At 39.5% G+C, this 15,837-nt stretch overlaps 1 protein-coding gene across 2 annotated transcripts in view; it reads right to left on the bottom strand.

The window, feature by feature from the left end:
• The window catches only part of LOC134217922 (uncharacterized), a 200,068-nt gene that overhangs the window by 10,493 nt on the left and 173,738 nt on the right, over window positions 1–15,837 (bottom strand). For both annotated transcript variants that reach the window (XM_062696769.1, XM_062696770.1), the window contains exon 3: window positions 1,932–2,237. In XM_062696769.1, coding sequence (XP_062552753.1) covers window positions 1,932–2,209 — 278 coding nt within the window. In that variant the 5' untranslated portion in view covers window positions 2,210–2,237. The remainder of the gene's footprint in view (window positions 1–1,931; window positions 2,238–15,837) is intronic.

Here is a 15,837-nt window from a genome sequence, read left to right as displayed (position 1 = left end):
TATAAGAAGTTGGCGGAGGAAGTTCTAGGCGAGACGGTCAAGGTGAGGGCACTCACTACGGAGCTGAATCTAAGGGTTAAAGACCTGGACGAGATCACCGAAGTCGAAGAGCTCGTCACGGCACTGCGGCGACAGTGTGAATTGGAGACGCCCACCGCAGCCGTTCGGTTACGGAAAGGTCCGGCAGGGACGCAGGTAGCATTGGTTCGGCTATCTGCAGCGGACGCCTCCAAGGTAGTCAAGTTAGGGAGCGTCAAGGTGGGATGGTCGGTATGCCCTGTGGGCATATACGAGCAACCCGAAGTTTGCTTCAAGTGCCTGGAACCGGGGCACAAGCAATGGGACTGCAAAGGCCCTGACAGAAGCAATCTCTGCCGATGCTGCGGATTGGAGGGACATAAGGCACAAAGATGCACGAACCCTCCCAATTGTTTGATTTGTTCCAGCAAAGCTGTGAACAGTAAGCACCCCATGGGGGGTTCGAAGTGTCCGGCGTTTAAGCGTGTTGCAGAATCACAGTGCACGCAGCTGGCTTGCTCGGTCTCGCCTGAGTGTTTGGTGTGCGCAGGTTTAGAGGAAACGGCGGAACACGTGTTGTTCGTGTGCTCACGTTTTCGCGCAATGCGTGACCACATGCTTGCCACATGTGGTCTGGACACTACCAGGGACAACCTAGTTCGGAGGATGTGTATAAAGATGAAGTTGGCTGGAACGCCGTTTTATCGGCTATCGCCCAAATCGTCTCGGAGCTACACAGAAGGTGGCGCGTGGACTCAAGGATGGCTAGTTCAGGCGCAAATAAGAGTTGGTCCAAGGGATCGGAGTCGGCTTCATGGGTCATACCGGTGGTCATGCTCTGTGGTCGAACTCGATCCTTTTATCGAACAAGTGGCCGCGCGAAGAACAACATGGTATCGTCGCTTTCGCGGCGTCGGTCAACCGGGCGGGTTCCGAGCCCGAGGACGGAAAGGGGTTCTCGTCAAGACTGGAGCAGGCGTAGGCACCGCGTCGGCAAGTCCCTCTGTGTGCTGGCGAATAGGCTCTATCGCAGAAAGGTCAATTTGGGGTGCATGCGGCATCATCATTCTTGATACCAGTCGTGGTAAGGCCACCTGGAAAGCCGGTAACGCGCTGGCACGATACCATGGTGTTCTTCTAAAAAAGCGAGTTACGATGTTCGGTGCTGCAAGGACACGCAGCTAACCTCGAGGGTGCGTTGTGCACTGGCCCCTCTTTGAAGCATTACTTTCTGGTTGTACCGAAGGGACTATGGGCTTGGCGGCAATGGAAACGGTTTAGCGGGTCGGGGATGTAGCCCTGCCTCCCTCGGTGATCCCTAACCCCGCACTTCCTGGTCAACCCAGGATGACTGTTGAGCAGATTCCTCCTCCATTGCTTAGGAAGAAAAAAAACACACACAGTCATCATCTCAATTCGTTCAACAGAGTCGACTGGTTTATACTATAGTAGGTTGCACTTCTTCTATAAAAAGTTTATCTTTGGGGCGTAAATATAGACTGTATGTGCACTTAGTGTGCGAGAAGAAAAAACGGCCCTCCCTGCAAAATCAAACTTCGTATAGGATAACTGTACCAGTTTTTGCCAGTTTCTCGCATAACTTTGAAAATAAAGCAATTTTTAAGGGTTTCATTAGCTCTAACAGGAGATATATTCCTTATGCTTCTTTGCTGTTGAAACTGATCGATATGCATTTTTAAGGGTTGGTGAATTAGGCACCAAGGTTGCCAGAACCGGTACACTTACCCTAGTAGAAGTTTAAAATTGAGATTTTAGTATATAGAGATAAGCCAGTCTAGGGCTGCAATTAAGTCTCTCTTAAAAAGACACAAACAAACTTTTAGAATTCAAATTTACTAATCTATGTTGATGTACCATGCGTCTCCATCAAAGCCGGTAATTCTTTCACTTACTTTCTGTAGCACACCCGCGTGACCTGGTGCAGTTCGAAGTCCTTCTTCATGATCTCGGCGCAGCTGATGGTTTTACCAATGCCACCACCCGTGCCGCTCCACACGACGGCCCGGTATTCTCCGCATTCCAGCGCTTTTTTCGCATAGTTCACCAGGTTGAAGATCTGCGAGCCACCCTTCACGTGCATCCACAGGAACTGGCCCGGCAGGCACTCGATCGGAATCTGCTCCTTGGTGAGCTCCTCCTCGACGTTTTTCCCCTTCTTGTAGTGCATCATCTTTGGTCCATCCGATGGTTACGTGCGTCTGAAAGGCGATGGAAAAAGAATATGCTGTTTAAAGAATATCGATTAAACCTGAATCGCATCAATGGATTGTCATGCTGCTTGCTGGTGCTGTGCAGCACAACTTTGTATGTTCGCTTCGCATTTATCCGTCTTCATACCGGAAAACACATTAGCAATGGAGAAATTCAACGGAATAGAAGTAGTTGGAGGTATTTCTGGAATTCGGGATGGAATGCTGGTGCTTTATTATCGGTCTCGTTTGCCGTTTTGCGAACGGAGACGATGGTGCGAATGACGATGACGACAATGTGGTGGAAGATGGTTCCGTTCTGACGTTGTGGTTCAGCTGGTGCCATTTCTTTTGGTGCCAGTTCAAAGGGTTTGCTGGCGACGGCGCCCTGAGGAAAATTAATCAATATCTATTGAGGGGGAAAATGGCATCTTGATTTTTTTATATGGTAGTTTTCAGGAAACTTTTATCACAATTGAGTCTATCATTAGTTTAGGTCAATTTAATGAACTAAACAACATCTGATGAATTACAAACGCCACTTCCGAAACGCAGCATAAATAAAAAAAATCTCACCTGTCATAAGACGAGTTTATACAATCCCATTGAATTCCACCACTTAATTTGTATCCTGACAGATACGTATTTCGACGACTTGGGTCGAGTACTGTTGAGGTCGAAATACGTATCTGTCAAGATACAATTAAGTGGTGGAATTCAATGGGATTGTATAAACTCGTCTTATGACAGGTGAAAACATTCCACTAAAAAGCTCAAAATAATTTTCTTATCAAAAAAAATCTACTTCTCCTTAAATGGCCCTACGTTCCAACAGGAACTTGGCGTGCTTTTTAACTCAGTGTTCTATTAGCTATTAATTAATTAATAGTTATTAATTGTAAGATCTTTAGTGCCTACACCTAACCAACAAATGGAAAGAATGACACCCAGAATCGAAAAACTAACTGAAGACCTCAAATGGAATATCGTTAAAGGAATTATTTCAAATTATTCAACATCATTTTCCATATTTCAAACTTAAATACCTACATATTGTTATCCCATAAGGGTCAAAGAGTATAAGCATAAGTATAAGAAAGCTAGTGTTCCAAATGGACCAAAACCATGTTGTAGTAAATGAGCTTTTAGTGGAATTCTTTTACTTGTCATATAACGAGTTCGTACAATTCCATTTAATTTCACCATTTGATTGTACCTTTGACAGATACGTATTTCGAATTCAACAGTAAGGCCGTCTTCAGTGTCTCGTATTTGACTCGACTGATATATTTCTGTGCTTATAACGAATTCTATAAATAGATAAGCTTTTTGATATGTAAATATATTACGAATTCAAATTTTGAACACTTCTGAATTGTATTTATAATCAAAATGTCAAAAATATGTCTATGAATATCCTTGTAAGGCCTTAAATGGCTGGAGCGAATTAGAGTGGCAGCAGCTCACTGTGGATGCGTGTGTACGCCACGGAGTTCTGACAATAAGAGTACGAGTCATGGCTTGCTGCTCATCGATTGATTCGCTAAGGGATATATCCACAAACACACGCTGACTATAACTTACTCCAACCCCACTATCCTGCATTATTATTATTACTCTCTATAATAGAGATTTTCAGCCGTTGACTGGATCACCTCTGTATATGCCGCATTGAGCATCTCGAATCCACCCACGTGAAACTATATTCCGTGAGAAACATTCCTCAATGACATTCTTTCACGCCTTTTGCATAAATTGCCACCTTCTCGGTCGCTAAAACGATGTTTAGAAACTGCTACGAACGAACTACTCTCTTCCAAGGGTTTCGCCAATTTTTTAAACCATTCACGTCTGCCATGTATGAATAGGGAGCCCACGGAAATTGGAGCGCTATCCTCAGGACGACGACTAACTGCACAGTGAACGATGACGTGAGTGGGTGGTAAATTAAATAACCCGGGCGATGATTTCAATGACAATTCCAGGCGTATATATCTGCTTGCTCTCATAATTTAACCGCGCGGCTATTAAGTGCTGGATGCGTAAGAAAAGCATGAATGGTGCTAGAAGGAATCGCACTCAAACCACTGGAGAGAAATTCGATCAGCGACTCCGTTAGCAACGGAATCAACGACAGACCTCGAGAACCAAGAAATATATTGATATCGAACGCTAGTCCTCCGTTAGGGAAGAGGTAGGTACATTCATCGAATTGATATGACGAGAAAAGGATCTCGACGCACTCATCGGCAGCCAACGTTTTCCATCACGGTATCAATCGAGCAAGGGATGAATGCGTGGTGGTTCAATTAACTTTTTGGCATTCTGAAGTCGTTCGATTTGATGGTTGAGAGAACAATAATGATGTTGGAACGAAAATGTCCAACACAAACTTCATTACGCGAAAGTAATCAACTTTATTCGGATCGCGAACATACAATGCCATCTTTTTGTGGAGAGTGCTTTTGTACCATGATTCATTCATAACTCAATTCATGTTTAAATTCTACTGTTTTTTTATCGGGACAAATAAAGTTAAATAATTCTGTTCACATAGTTTCATCAATTGGGTGATTGAGATACGAGCACGTGATGACATGTTTTAAATAGATCTGCCACAACATTTAAAAAGTAGAACGGTGAGAATATCGCACATCTTGTTGTTCTTCTTTTTTTGTTGATTATTTAGATTTAGAATATCAAGATCTGAACTGACAGTTTGAAGTATTGTTGATATTCTGATAATAATATACACACTTAATTTTTTTTACCGGGATCTCAGCAAAATAGTCAACTTTTACCGAGATTCGCACAGCCGTACCCCAGCAAACATGTTTTTTGCCGAGATTTTTGTCAAAATTGCTGGAAATCAGCAAATAATTTGCCGAACATCAGCTAACAAACATCATTTTTGCCGGAATACCAGTTTTTTATTTTGCTGGCGCACGGCTGTGCGGATTTTTGCCGAGCTGCAGAAATAAAAACTAAGTGTGTAAAGTTTCCATAATAGTGGAACGATGTCCATTGAAGCTTCCGGCTATCACATAACTCCTTGTTGATTATCGTTTGGAGTATTGCAGATATTCTGTAAAGAGTCCATAATGGTGTGATGATATCCGAGCTAATTCGATCTATAAGAAGAGTGAATACATCGCATATCTTCTGGTTGTTAATTTTGAACTGGCTGTATGTGCTCGGAATTGCCAGTTTGATTCGCAAGTTTGGTTTCAATCGGAAAATGATAAAACTAGTTGACTCCGCGAATTAAATTCTTGTTATATTCCAGAAAATGATATTTCCGCCGTCGCGCCACTGACAGTTTTTGGTATCACACCGCCGTCAACATTTATGAATCGGTGCGCATCCACTTAAAGCCATTTCGCTGAAGGCAGCAAGGCCAAGTTGTTCTTGTTTGACTTAACAAACCGTTGGACCAAAACCCATCTGGACGAAAGTTTTTTTTGCCGAATAACATATGGCAAAAAAGGTCGTTAGCTAGAAGGGGCCCTTTGGCCGAAAATGTCGTTTGACCGAAATGGACATACGTGGACATACGGCCGAAAATTTCGTTCGGTCGTACAAATCATTTGGACAAAAACATTGTATAGCTGAATAGGTCATTGTCTTGTCTTGTCTTAGCACATGCACAGCCAGTATTGAAAAGCTTCCTGGAAATGTGGGTTGTATTTCCGAGCATGTTCTTGTCAGCCTTAACATTGGCAGCATTTCATAAATAGGTGAACAGGTGATAAAATGAACACGTTAAGGTGAGTTATGGCGGCGTCAAAACCCAGATTAATCCACCTACAGTGAGATTTTGACCCTTCCTTAGTTATAAGGATTTTTTTTCCAGACTCCAGTATTTAAAATGAGATAAAACTACTAAGCTTCCCACGGCGATTTACCGTGGAAGTGACAAAATAATTGCCTACCCAAAGGCGGATGTCATGGGTTGAGTGACAACTCAACGAATGATAACGTACTGTACTTCATGCTGCCTATCTATAAGGCGCTCGTCGGATTGAATAATTATTGTGACGTGGTTAGTAATTATCGTAACGCTGGTTGCATATATTGTAGTCGTAATTTCCAGAGACCTCGATATTAATTAATCCAGAACTAACTAAATCAGTCATTGATCTGAGCGAAACTCAATAGCGTTCAATAATAACATATATTTCGCCTTATGGATGCCCAATTTGGTAAAACTAAACTTGTTCAATACCTTAAAAATGAGCGAGATTTTTACGGTAGTAAATTTTAGAATTTGCACACATACGCACACATACATGCATACAAGTAATCTATTAGTGTCTCAAAACATGCTCACATTTGCTATCTAGCTTCCACTGAAGAAATTTTTGAAATCCCTTTCAATTTTTACGTTTTTGCTTTTCTGAGAAGATTTTTTTGTACATGCTTCTATATGTTGCTCAATTAAAATCATTTGTTTCTTTGAAACAAATCAGAAAAAAAGCCATATTTCCATGTCATATCATTTGTTATAATAATATTTTCAATGTCAAAGTGAATTTGTTTAAAATATCATACATTTTATTTAAAAATTCACGAGATTTCTTGATAGATTAATACGTAACACACCTGCGTAACGCATACAAAGTGAAATTATAGGCACTTCCGAAGGAAGGGTCAAAAATGGTAGCCACAATGGCCGTGCTATCCCTCACTTCGCGTTTTTGCTCGCACAAATGTGAATATTTAGGCGGTTAGCACATCTGGAAACAATTTTTTCGTGTATGCTGCAAGTGAGCAAAGGTGAAAAACTACTTTCCGCTGTTGTCTGTCATTTACTTTTCGAGTTATGTGCCCTTTAAAGCGCTATGTAGATTTTTAATTGGACTCCAACGTGATTCACCTTAATGACTTGCGCTGAATTCAATCATAAAACGAAGATAATTTGCTAGTTTTACCACTTACTTAGACTAACAATTTAACTCATATTCTTATTGTACTGAACATTTTTTTTCGCTATTACAGGGTGCGGCAGAAAATAATGCGAAAATGTTCAAACTTGAATATTGGGTAAATTCGAGTAGCTAGTGACTAATTTCTGTTGAAAGTATATTTGTTATGTTTACTTTCAAATGCTGCACCGAGAGATTGTAATTGTTTTATTGCAAATTTATTAAAATGTACGCAAAAGAAATGGTTACCAGCGATGTGCTTCAGTAAAGGTGTGGGCCAAAGTCCTCTATGTCTGTAGTAGTCGAAAAAATAACGTAAACATTGCCACCCACAGTGGGTGGGCGGAATGAAACGTCACGTCTGTTATAAAAATTGTACTGAGTATGCCAGACGTGACGTCACATTCGGCCACCTTCGGCCATCTTCGGCAACCCAGCTGAGAGTTTCTCTCTCAAAAGAGCGAGTTTTCGTTAAACAAATACTACTTTGGGGTTTGGCCCACACCTGTAGTGAAGCACATCGGGTTACCAGTTTGTTGCTCGCCCATAATAGGACAGCCCTATATATAGTAGAATCTAAAGATGAGCGAAAGCATGGCTGAGTCGGTTTTTTTGACCGTGCGCACGCGCATATGACGTCACAGCCTTAACATTTCCATTGAAATCGTGACGTCATGCTAGTTTGGAGACACGTTTGACAGTTCGTTTATAGACAGAGGATTTATCTTCGCTCATCTATATATTCCACTATCTATAGACAGCCCCATACAAAGGAGTGGCCAAAACTACCAAAAGGCCGATTTTCGATTTGGGCGAGTAGAATGTGATAAATACATAGTAGGGTGGCTCAAAAAACACTTTTTCAATTTTTTTGATGAGCCGCCCTCTTATTCGGTTCTATTTGATACCCTGATGCTCTGGACAAAATTGCAGCCAAATCGGTCAACGTTTGGGCGGTGCTAAACTCGTTGGATGTTTATATGGAAAAATGTATGCAGAAACATCCAAAAACAGTGATTTGCAATTGGACGGCACAATTTACGATCAAGAAGCATGATACTCATTCAGTTCTTATAGAATTAAATACAGAATGTTATGCTGAAAACCGCGAGAAGATTAGAGTTTATTAGGCAAAGATATTAGCATTTTACTGGAGTGTTGTATGGGTGAATTTATTTCTTTTCAAAGGTAAAAGAAACGGAATTTGTTCAAACCCCACTTCAGAGAAATGCTAATAACTTAGCCGGGCAAACTCTAATCTTCTCGCAGTTTTCTGCATAACATTCTGTATTAAATTCTTCAAGATCTGAATGAGTATCATAGTTCTTCATCGTAAGTCCAACTGCAAATCACTGTTTTTGGATGTTTCTGCATACATTTTTGCATATAAACTTCCAACGAGTTTAGCACCGCCCAAACGTTGACCGATTTGGCTGAAATTTTGTCCAGAGCATCAGGGCATCAAATAGAGCCAAAAAAGAGGGCGGCCCATCGAAAAAATTGAAAAAAGTTTTTCCAATACTAATTTGAGCCGCCCTAATACACTGGATTCTGTTTTTACACGATTTATATTTTCTCAACTTTCCACTCATCCTAAATGTTTATCGCATATCAATTATCATGTGATTTTTCTTTGATTTATCCTGGATTTTTTGAACCATATTGCGAAGAGTTTGATGGTAAATTGAAGTCACACGATAAAAAACACGAGCGAAAAAAAATCGTGTGAAAATAAAATCCTGTGTACATAGCTTATAACCTGTATTTTTATAATCACGACGGTTTTTATTTTTGAGATTTTTTGGGGAGGGGTGGGGGACGTTCAAACTAGCCCCTCCTAGAAATTATATTTTTACGTTTTTTGGGAAAACGGTCATCTTTGCCATATTTTTTTCTCAAAAGTAACATATTTATATATCGTTACAAAGCTCTTAAGCAGATCTATGTAATATTGATGATGTAATAATAGCTCCGTCCAGAATTTAGTTTTTAGTAGTCTTGCAAAAGCTAATTTTACGCAATATTTAACGAACAAAACAGTTTGGTACCCCGCAATACTCCGCAGTAAAACATCATGCACTACACTATTGAACTCTTAAGCTTTGAGAACCATGAATAAAATTCTGCCCAAATTCGCCATTTTGTGAGATACATGAATTTGAAAAATTGTCCATTTTTGTCTTTTTCGTGTACTAATTATACGTAGAAGCTATATGATCGCTCCAAAAGCATTCAAAAGAAAGCCCAAACACTCATAGTGTTGTATAGCGATCGATTCAGATTGACAAATTGATGTGATGTCTGTGTGTACGTGTGTGAATGTCTGTATGTGTGTAAGCAGAAATGATTTTAACTCTTTTTTAGGCATTTACTTTAAATCGATTTACTCGCAACAAGTTTCATACGTCAGAGAATGTTGTTCCTATGTTCCCTATTGAAAAAAAGGCTGGATTGGGCTATGGGCTCAAAAGTTCTGGCCAATATACATTTTCTTATAATGCACGAGAAAGACAACATTACCGCTAGGGGGATTAATCAGGTGTTTTGGTAAACTTCTTCATTTTCAATTTTCATTTGAGTTACTCAATAATGCCCCTTTAATTGAATTTGGCGCCGAACACAAATTACATAACATTTTAAGGGGAAGGGTTATGTCTTAACGTTGCGCCTAATTCAAGAAAAAAATATCTATCATATAAAAAACGTTACGCAGTGAGAAGGAAAGGGGTTCAAAATTTACAAATTTGACATTACTTGATTATAGAAGCGAATTATAGATTTCACCATAAAGTGTCATAACGTGTTGGATGAATAGTGTGATGGATAACTCCTTGCCAATATCAAATATATGAAAAATAAATGAAAATAAATAAAACTCTATTTCGTTGATGTCACAATTTGACGATAATTGAACCTAAGTTCTATTCAGTGAATTTTCAACACCAGAAGCTAATAGTGCTTGTTTGATTATTTTAGCTAATCTGTGTTGCGTCCATTTGTCTGTGGCACGAATATACAGTTAAAGCGAAGACCACATTATCAAGAAGACTGGCAACACAGCCTGAAATCGGGCGACACTGTTAGCAGCGCTGTCGGTGAGCCGAGGTGGTACTATGTATGTTTGTGTGAGTGAATTGACACTGTAACCTCAGTTACACGATCAATCAAAATACATTAAAACTACATTGAAATTATGCTTAAAAAAACTCTCGAGAAGTACACTGAGATTAAACGTATTTCAATTTTATGAGATCAGTATAACTTTAAGCCGAATAATATTTGGAATTTTGTCTTGAGCTGACGATTAAAGTACCGCACTCTATATCAATTTCCGTACGGACCTGTTAATTTCCTTCACATTTCGACTGAAGACTGTTTTCATGATTTGATTTGAAACAATTTACTCTCTAGATTTTTCTTAACTTTTATCATTACCTTGCCTAAAAACCCAAAGTTCGAAAATGTTCTGCTATCCTAGACATAGTAGAAAATGAAATCTTCACTCAGAGACTGAGTGAAATTGTATTGCCGTATCTTTTTATCTCTCGAAAATCTTACTAATTTTTCGTAAAAAGTGGAACTACTCAAATTTTGATTAGTTCCACTTTTTATGAAGAAATGAGAAATATTTCCGTCAGAAAAAAGAGACATCAATTTCACTTAGCCTTTGAGTAATTTGAAACGGGCGTAAGAAATAGTACCAAATAGTTTTTCTTGAAAATTCATAACTTTGAGAAAACCCGCGTTAGATGTTTTTCGCCATACAAATTTCCGGCGGTTAACTCATGCTGGCTGTTTGCACATATCTGGGTGGTGCGGATAGAATCGATTTGGTTGTCAAACTGAAGCCAAAATTTTCTATTGTGCCGGAGCCAAACATTGAAGATTGTGGTTATGTTCGTTTTAGATTTTGTGTTGAGAAGTATTGTTATTATTTGGGGAAAAAAATAAAAACAAACTTAGTTTGAATTTTGCATTCATTGTAACAAATATATTCACATTATATTTCGAGTGGATAATTAGTAGGAATGCCACTAAAAAGCACTCGTTACGAGATTTCACGAGATTCAGCAGCTAATTGGAGCAGAAATGTATGTAAAGCATCGTAAAGTCATGTAGAGTCTCGCGCATTCGTGCGTCTTCATGCAGCATGGAAAGAGAAATTAGAAGAGCGGGAAATGTTTGACAGCCGGAGAACTGCAAAATAATTCTGCTCATAGGATTGATTTCAAATTATCCCGCTACTCGCTTGAGAGCAGAAAAGCGGCTCTATCCGCAGCACCCAGGCACATATACATTAGCGCCTGCCAGCTGCGAGTAGGAAACCAGTCATTGCTAATAATTCATTGAGAAAATTCAGATGATAGATAACAAAAATAGATGTTAATAAAAAAAAACGGCAAATATTGAGAATGTTAATTCACTAGCCGTGATTATGCTATCTTGGAGGTGGAGCAAGCCAGAATTTTGACAGAATTATAATTTTCCGATGCAAATAAAACTCATTTTTATCGCTTTACAGTTTTTGATGTTTCTACCGTTGCAATAGGTTCAAATTCGTTTTTAAATTACAACACTTTATTTTGAAGACAAACGTATAAGAACACAAAAAAGACCCCAAAGAAATAAGTTTAAAGCATATAAAACTAAGTAAACAGCCTCAATTTTAAACTTACACTCTGACTCTCTCTTTCTTGATTGGTGTTAAGTACTAAGGAACTGCCCATGCGAGATTTTCATACAAATAATAATTTCGAATTAGTTTAGTTCCTTGTGTTTTTTTCTAAATTGCCACGAAAAACTCTTTTTGTTTCAAACTCATTTTCACGAGGAATTTTTCTGCCTGTACAAAACTGAGCTGATTTGTGATTCCGTGTGGTTTGTTTTGTGAATTGACAGCTATATTCCATTGCAAATAATAAAGGTGCGGGGTTCATCGACGTTTGCTTGTGTTGGTAGATCTTCAGCAAAATAAACATAAAAGAGAAATTTTGTAACCCGGCGAACCAAGCGGCGAGAGTTCGTGGTGCCGGTTGACTAATAGCCAGAAGCTAGGCAATTAACTGAAGGGCATAATCGTGGATGGCCAATGTAAATTGATTGGTACTGGCGATTTGCGAAAATAGTTAGTTAGTATACACGCTTCATGACAATTTTTTTGGCATATTGCGATCCCAAGTATTGTATCTGTATTTGCGATGTCGACACAATTTAGAGTAGAATTCTACTTTTCCCTACTGTGGAAAATATTTCTTCTAAAAGTTATTTGTTGACAGTTAACTAACACTAGCAGACATCGACTTCCTCCGCACCTTTATTAGATCCCATTTACTTTTGTCAGTTAAGATCACTACCACACAGACAACAAGCTACCACTTCAACTCAGAAGAGGCTCTGTCGACAATGAAGTTGACCGCTTGTATGGAAAAATGCCAGAGCTGCCAGTCTTCTTGATAAAGTGGTCTTCGGTTAAAGGCTTTATATGACTATTAGTATTTTATCCAGCATCAAACCTTTTCTATCTATGTTTTGACGTAAACTACGTCTAAGGGGAAGACTCGGATACAGGGTGACAAATGAAAATTTCCAAATCCGAGACCGTCACGAAATCATGTAAGATTTTGAACGTTAATAGCGCATTCATCTTTCGATGTATTTTTGAGATTTTTATATCAATCGACTCAGAAACTCTCCACCAATTTTCCAGTTATATTGAAACATTTGATTATCAACGTTAAAGTAGGGTATTGGACCATTTTGGCAGCACCTCTTTTTCCCGTTCGCAACGTGAGTCTCATTCGGCCGTCGTTCAGTGTAGTTGGTTTTTAAGCTCTTCTTTTTGTGCGGTGCTTCGCACCAGTTTGCCACAAAAAGTAGGGCCAGAGCAGTGACCGCAGTCGGCGATATACATACAAGCGCATGTTTGTGCAAGGATAGGATGATCGATTGTTAGCAACGGCAATGCAATGTCATAATGCGATAATCGCAATGCAGATGAACAAACATGTTCGATTCAAAGATGACTTAGGAAAATGGTAAGCCATTTTATGATAAACTGCAAATTGTTAAATATATTTTTAATATTAAATATGCGCCAAAATCAAAAGAATTCAATTTTAACTCAGGAAGTTTGAATGCACTTCAGATACTCTGTGGGTACAATCATGCGGGGCTTATTGTATACTACTATAGCTTCGGAACGCATACTTTATTGAAACGGGCTATAGGTTACAATAGAACTATTACTTTCTAGCTCCCAGATCTAAGATTCTTGCAATTATATTAATAATATGGTTGCAAGAATATGTTATCCATAATGCCACTGCCAGATATTGGGAGTTAGATTGTAATAAAATAGCACAAACACCCTATTCCCGTCCGCAGCGTATACTACTCTGGCGCATCTCAACCGAATGGCTTGGTTTTTGGTACCGTTCTGACTCAAATCCCGAACATGGCTCATATCCTGAACACTGGCGTTTTAGCGGCCTAAAACTAAAACTGTCATTGGTTTTCCGCACTGAGGATCAAGATAACAAACGAATTCAAACTCCTATGGAGAAAATTGCACGAATAAAGTTAAAATGGTCATTTAAAAGCTAAAGTTCACAATATGAGTCATGTTCGGAATTTGCGTCAAAACGGTACATGGCTAGTATTTGTATTTTGTTGATTTCTAGTAGGCGCAACCGGGTTTTATCGACTCGCGCTTCTTTGTCGGACTCAACAATACGACTATCCCTTCTCTGCCAACTATTCCTCGTCACTCCAACTAACAGAAGGCGAAGATTCTGCCAAAGGTCCAAGGCTCGTATTCTTCCACCAGTGATGACTCGATGCTCTGACTACCATTGGACAGAGGCACCTGTTTGTCCGTAGCCAAAGCAGAGATTCTTCGCAAGGTCCAGGGCCGATGCGTATCGTCTCGCATCTGTCGTAAAATCGCTAAATCGTGGTACACGCACTCACCAGTATACACCCCCAGCAACAAACATATTGCACATCGATCATATACCCGAGTAGCACACTTGTCACATACCAGTTACTGTGACTCATATGCGACCAAATCCAGTCACATTGGAGTTACTGCAACTTAATCGATCTGAACTGTGCTACTAGGGTAGGTATATGCCTGAATTCTCTCACAATATGGTTACTGCAACAAGATTGGCTCAACGTGTGCTGCTTGGGATATCATAACCATGTAACGCTAGTGAGTTATTTTTTTTTTTTTTTCAGAATAGTAGTACACTGCGTCAAGGAGATTTAAGACACCCCATAAATTCATAAATTACCTCATACAATTCTAGTATAACGATGTATTTTTCAATCCAGTTTCACGTAAAAAGCATTCACAAATAATTTTTTGGCAACACTTGCAAACATACTCAGTCTAAACCACCCAGTGAATATAAACAACATTTTCGAGTGTCAAATACTTATAAGACACCTTGTAGATCGGTCAAGTTTAGTGTGTTCTCGAAGTTTTGGAGCGTTTTTTTAGAACAATGCCGAAAGGAAAGTATCTTTCACAAGAAGAAAAATACACAATACTCGCTTATCAAAAGAAAAACATGAGCATTAAGCAAATATCAAAAGATATTGGTAGATCACGATGCGTTGTTCGAAATTTTCTGCAAGACCCGGAAAACTACGGCAAAAATTATCCGAAGACTATCAAACAGAAGCTAACAACTCGAGACAAGAGAAAAATTGTCAATACGGCGTCTAACTCCACGAAATCACTCCGTCAAATCAAGGCCGAACTCGATTTGAATGTTTCTCGAGAAACAATTCGGCAAGTATTGGTGAAAAATCCGAACATATGCCGTCAAAAAATGATGCGAGTGCCTTGCCTGAAACCGGAACATAAAGTAGCCCGACTGGAATTCGCCAAAGCTAACATGAACCGGGACTGGAACTTGGTAATTTCTTTAAAATTTAAAAGATTCATGATGGTTGTTATTTGCGTTCATTACCTAATACTCAACCTAATACATATTTTTTTTTATTCACGTAGGTTATCTTCAGTGATGAGAAAAAGTTTAATCTCGATGGCCCAGATGGATTTAATTCATATTGGCGCGATTTACGAAAGGATGAGATTCATTTTTCCACACGGAACTTTGGAGGAGGAAGTTGTATGGTGTGGGGTGCTTTCTGCTCCCGTGGAAAGCTGGATTTAGCGTTCACTTCCAGTAAAATGAACAGCAAGGATTATATCAGTGTCCTTCAAGTGAATCTTCTGCCTTTCAAACGGCGTTATTCGCGATCTAAGCTGATTTTTCAGCAAGACAATGCATCGATCCACAAGAGCACCGAGACGATGAAGTGGTTGAAGGAGAAAAAAATCGAAGTTCTTCCATGGCCAGCCCGTTCACCCGACTGCAATCCAATAGAAAATTTATGGGGAATTCTAGTACGTCGAGTATATGCCAATAATAAACGTTACTCTTCTGTGGCAGAGCTCAGGACTGCCATTGAAGAAGCTTGGCATTCCGTTGAGCCGCAAATCACCAAAATTTAATTAACAGTATGAAAACAGAGTTTTCGCAGTTATTAATAATAATGGAGGCCCAATCAAGTATTGAAGAATCACTGCAACACTGCCTGTCTCAAATATGGATGATTTTGAAATAGATCGGCGGGCGTGTCTTAAATCTTTTTGGCAAGTCAAAAAACAA

Source organism: Armigeres subalbatus, chromosome 2 (genome assembly GCF_024139115.2).
Source record: "Armigeres subalbatus isolate Guangzhou_Male chromosome 2, GZ_Asu_2, whole genome shotgun sequence".
In the NCBI taxonomy this organism is placed as follows: Eukaryota; Metazoa; Arthropoda; class Insecta; order Diptera; family Culicidae; genus Armigeres; species Armigeres subalbatus.
The sequence above is the reverse complement of the archived record's forward strand: the minus strand, read 5'-3'. Positions and strand labels throughout refer to the sequence as shown.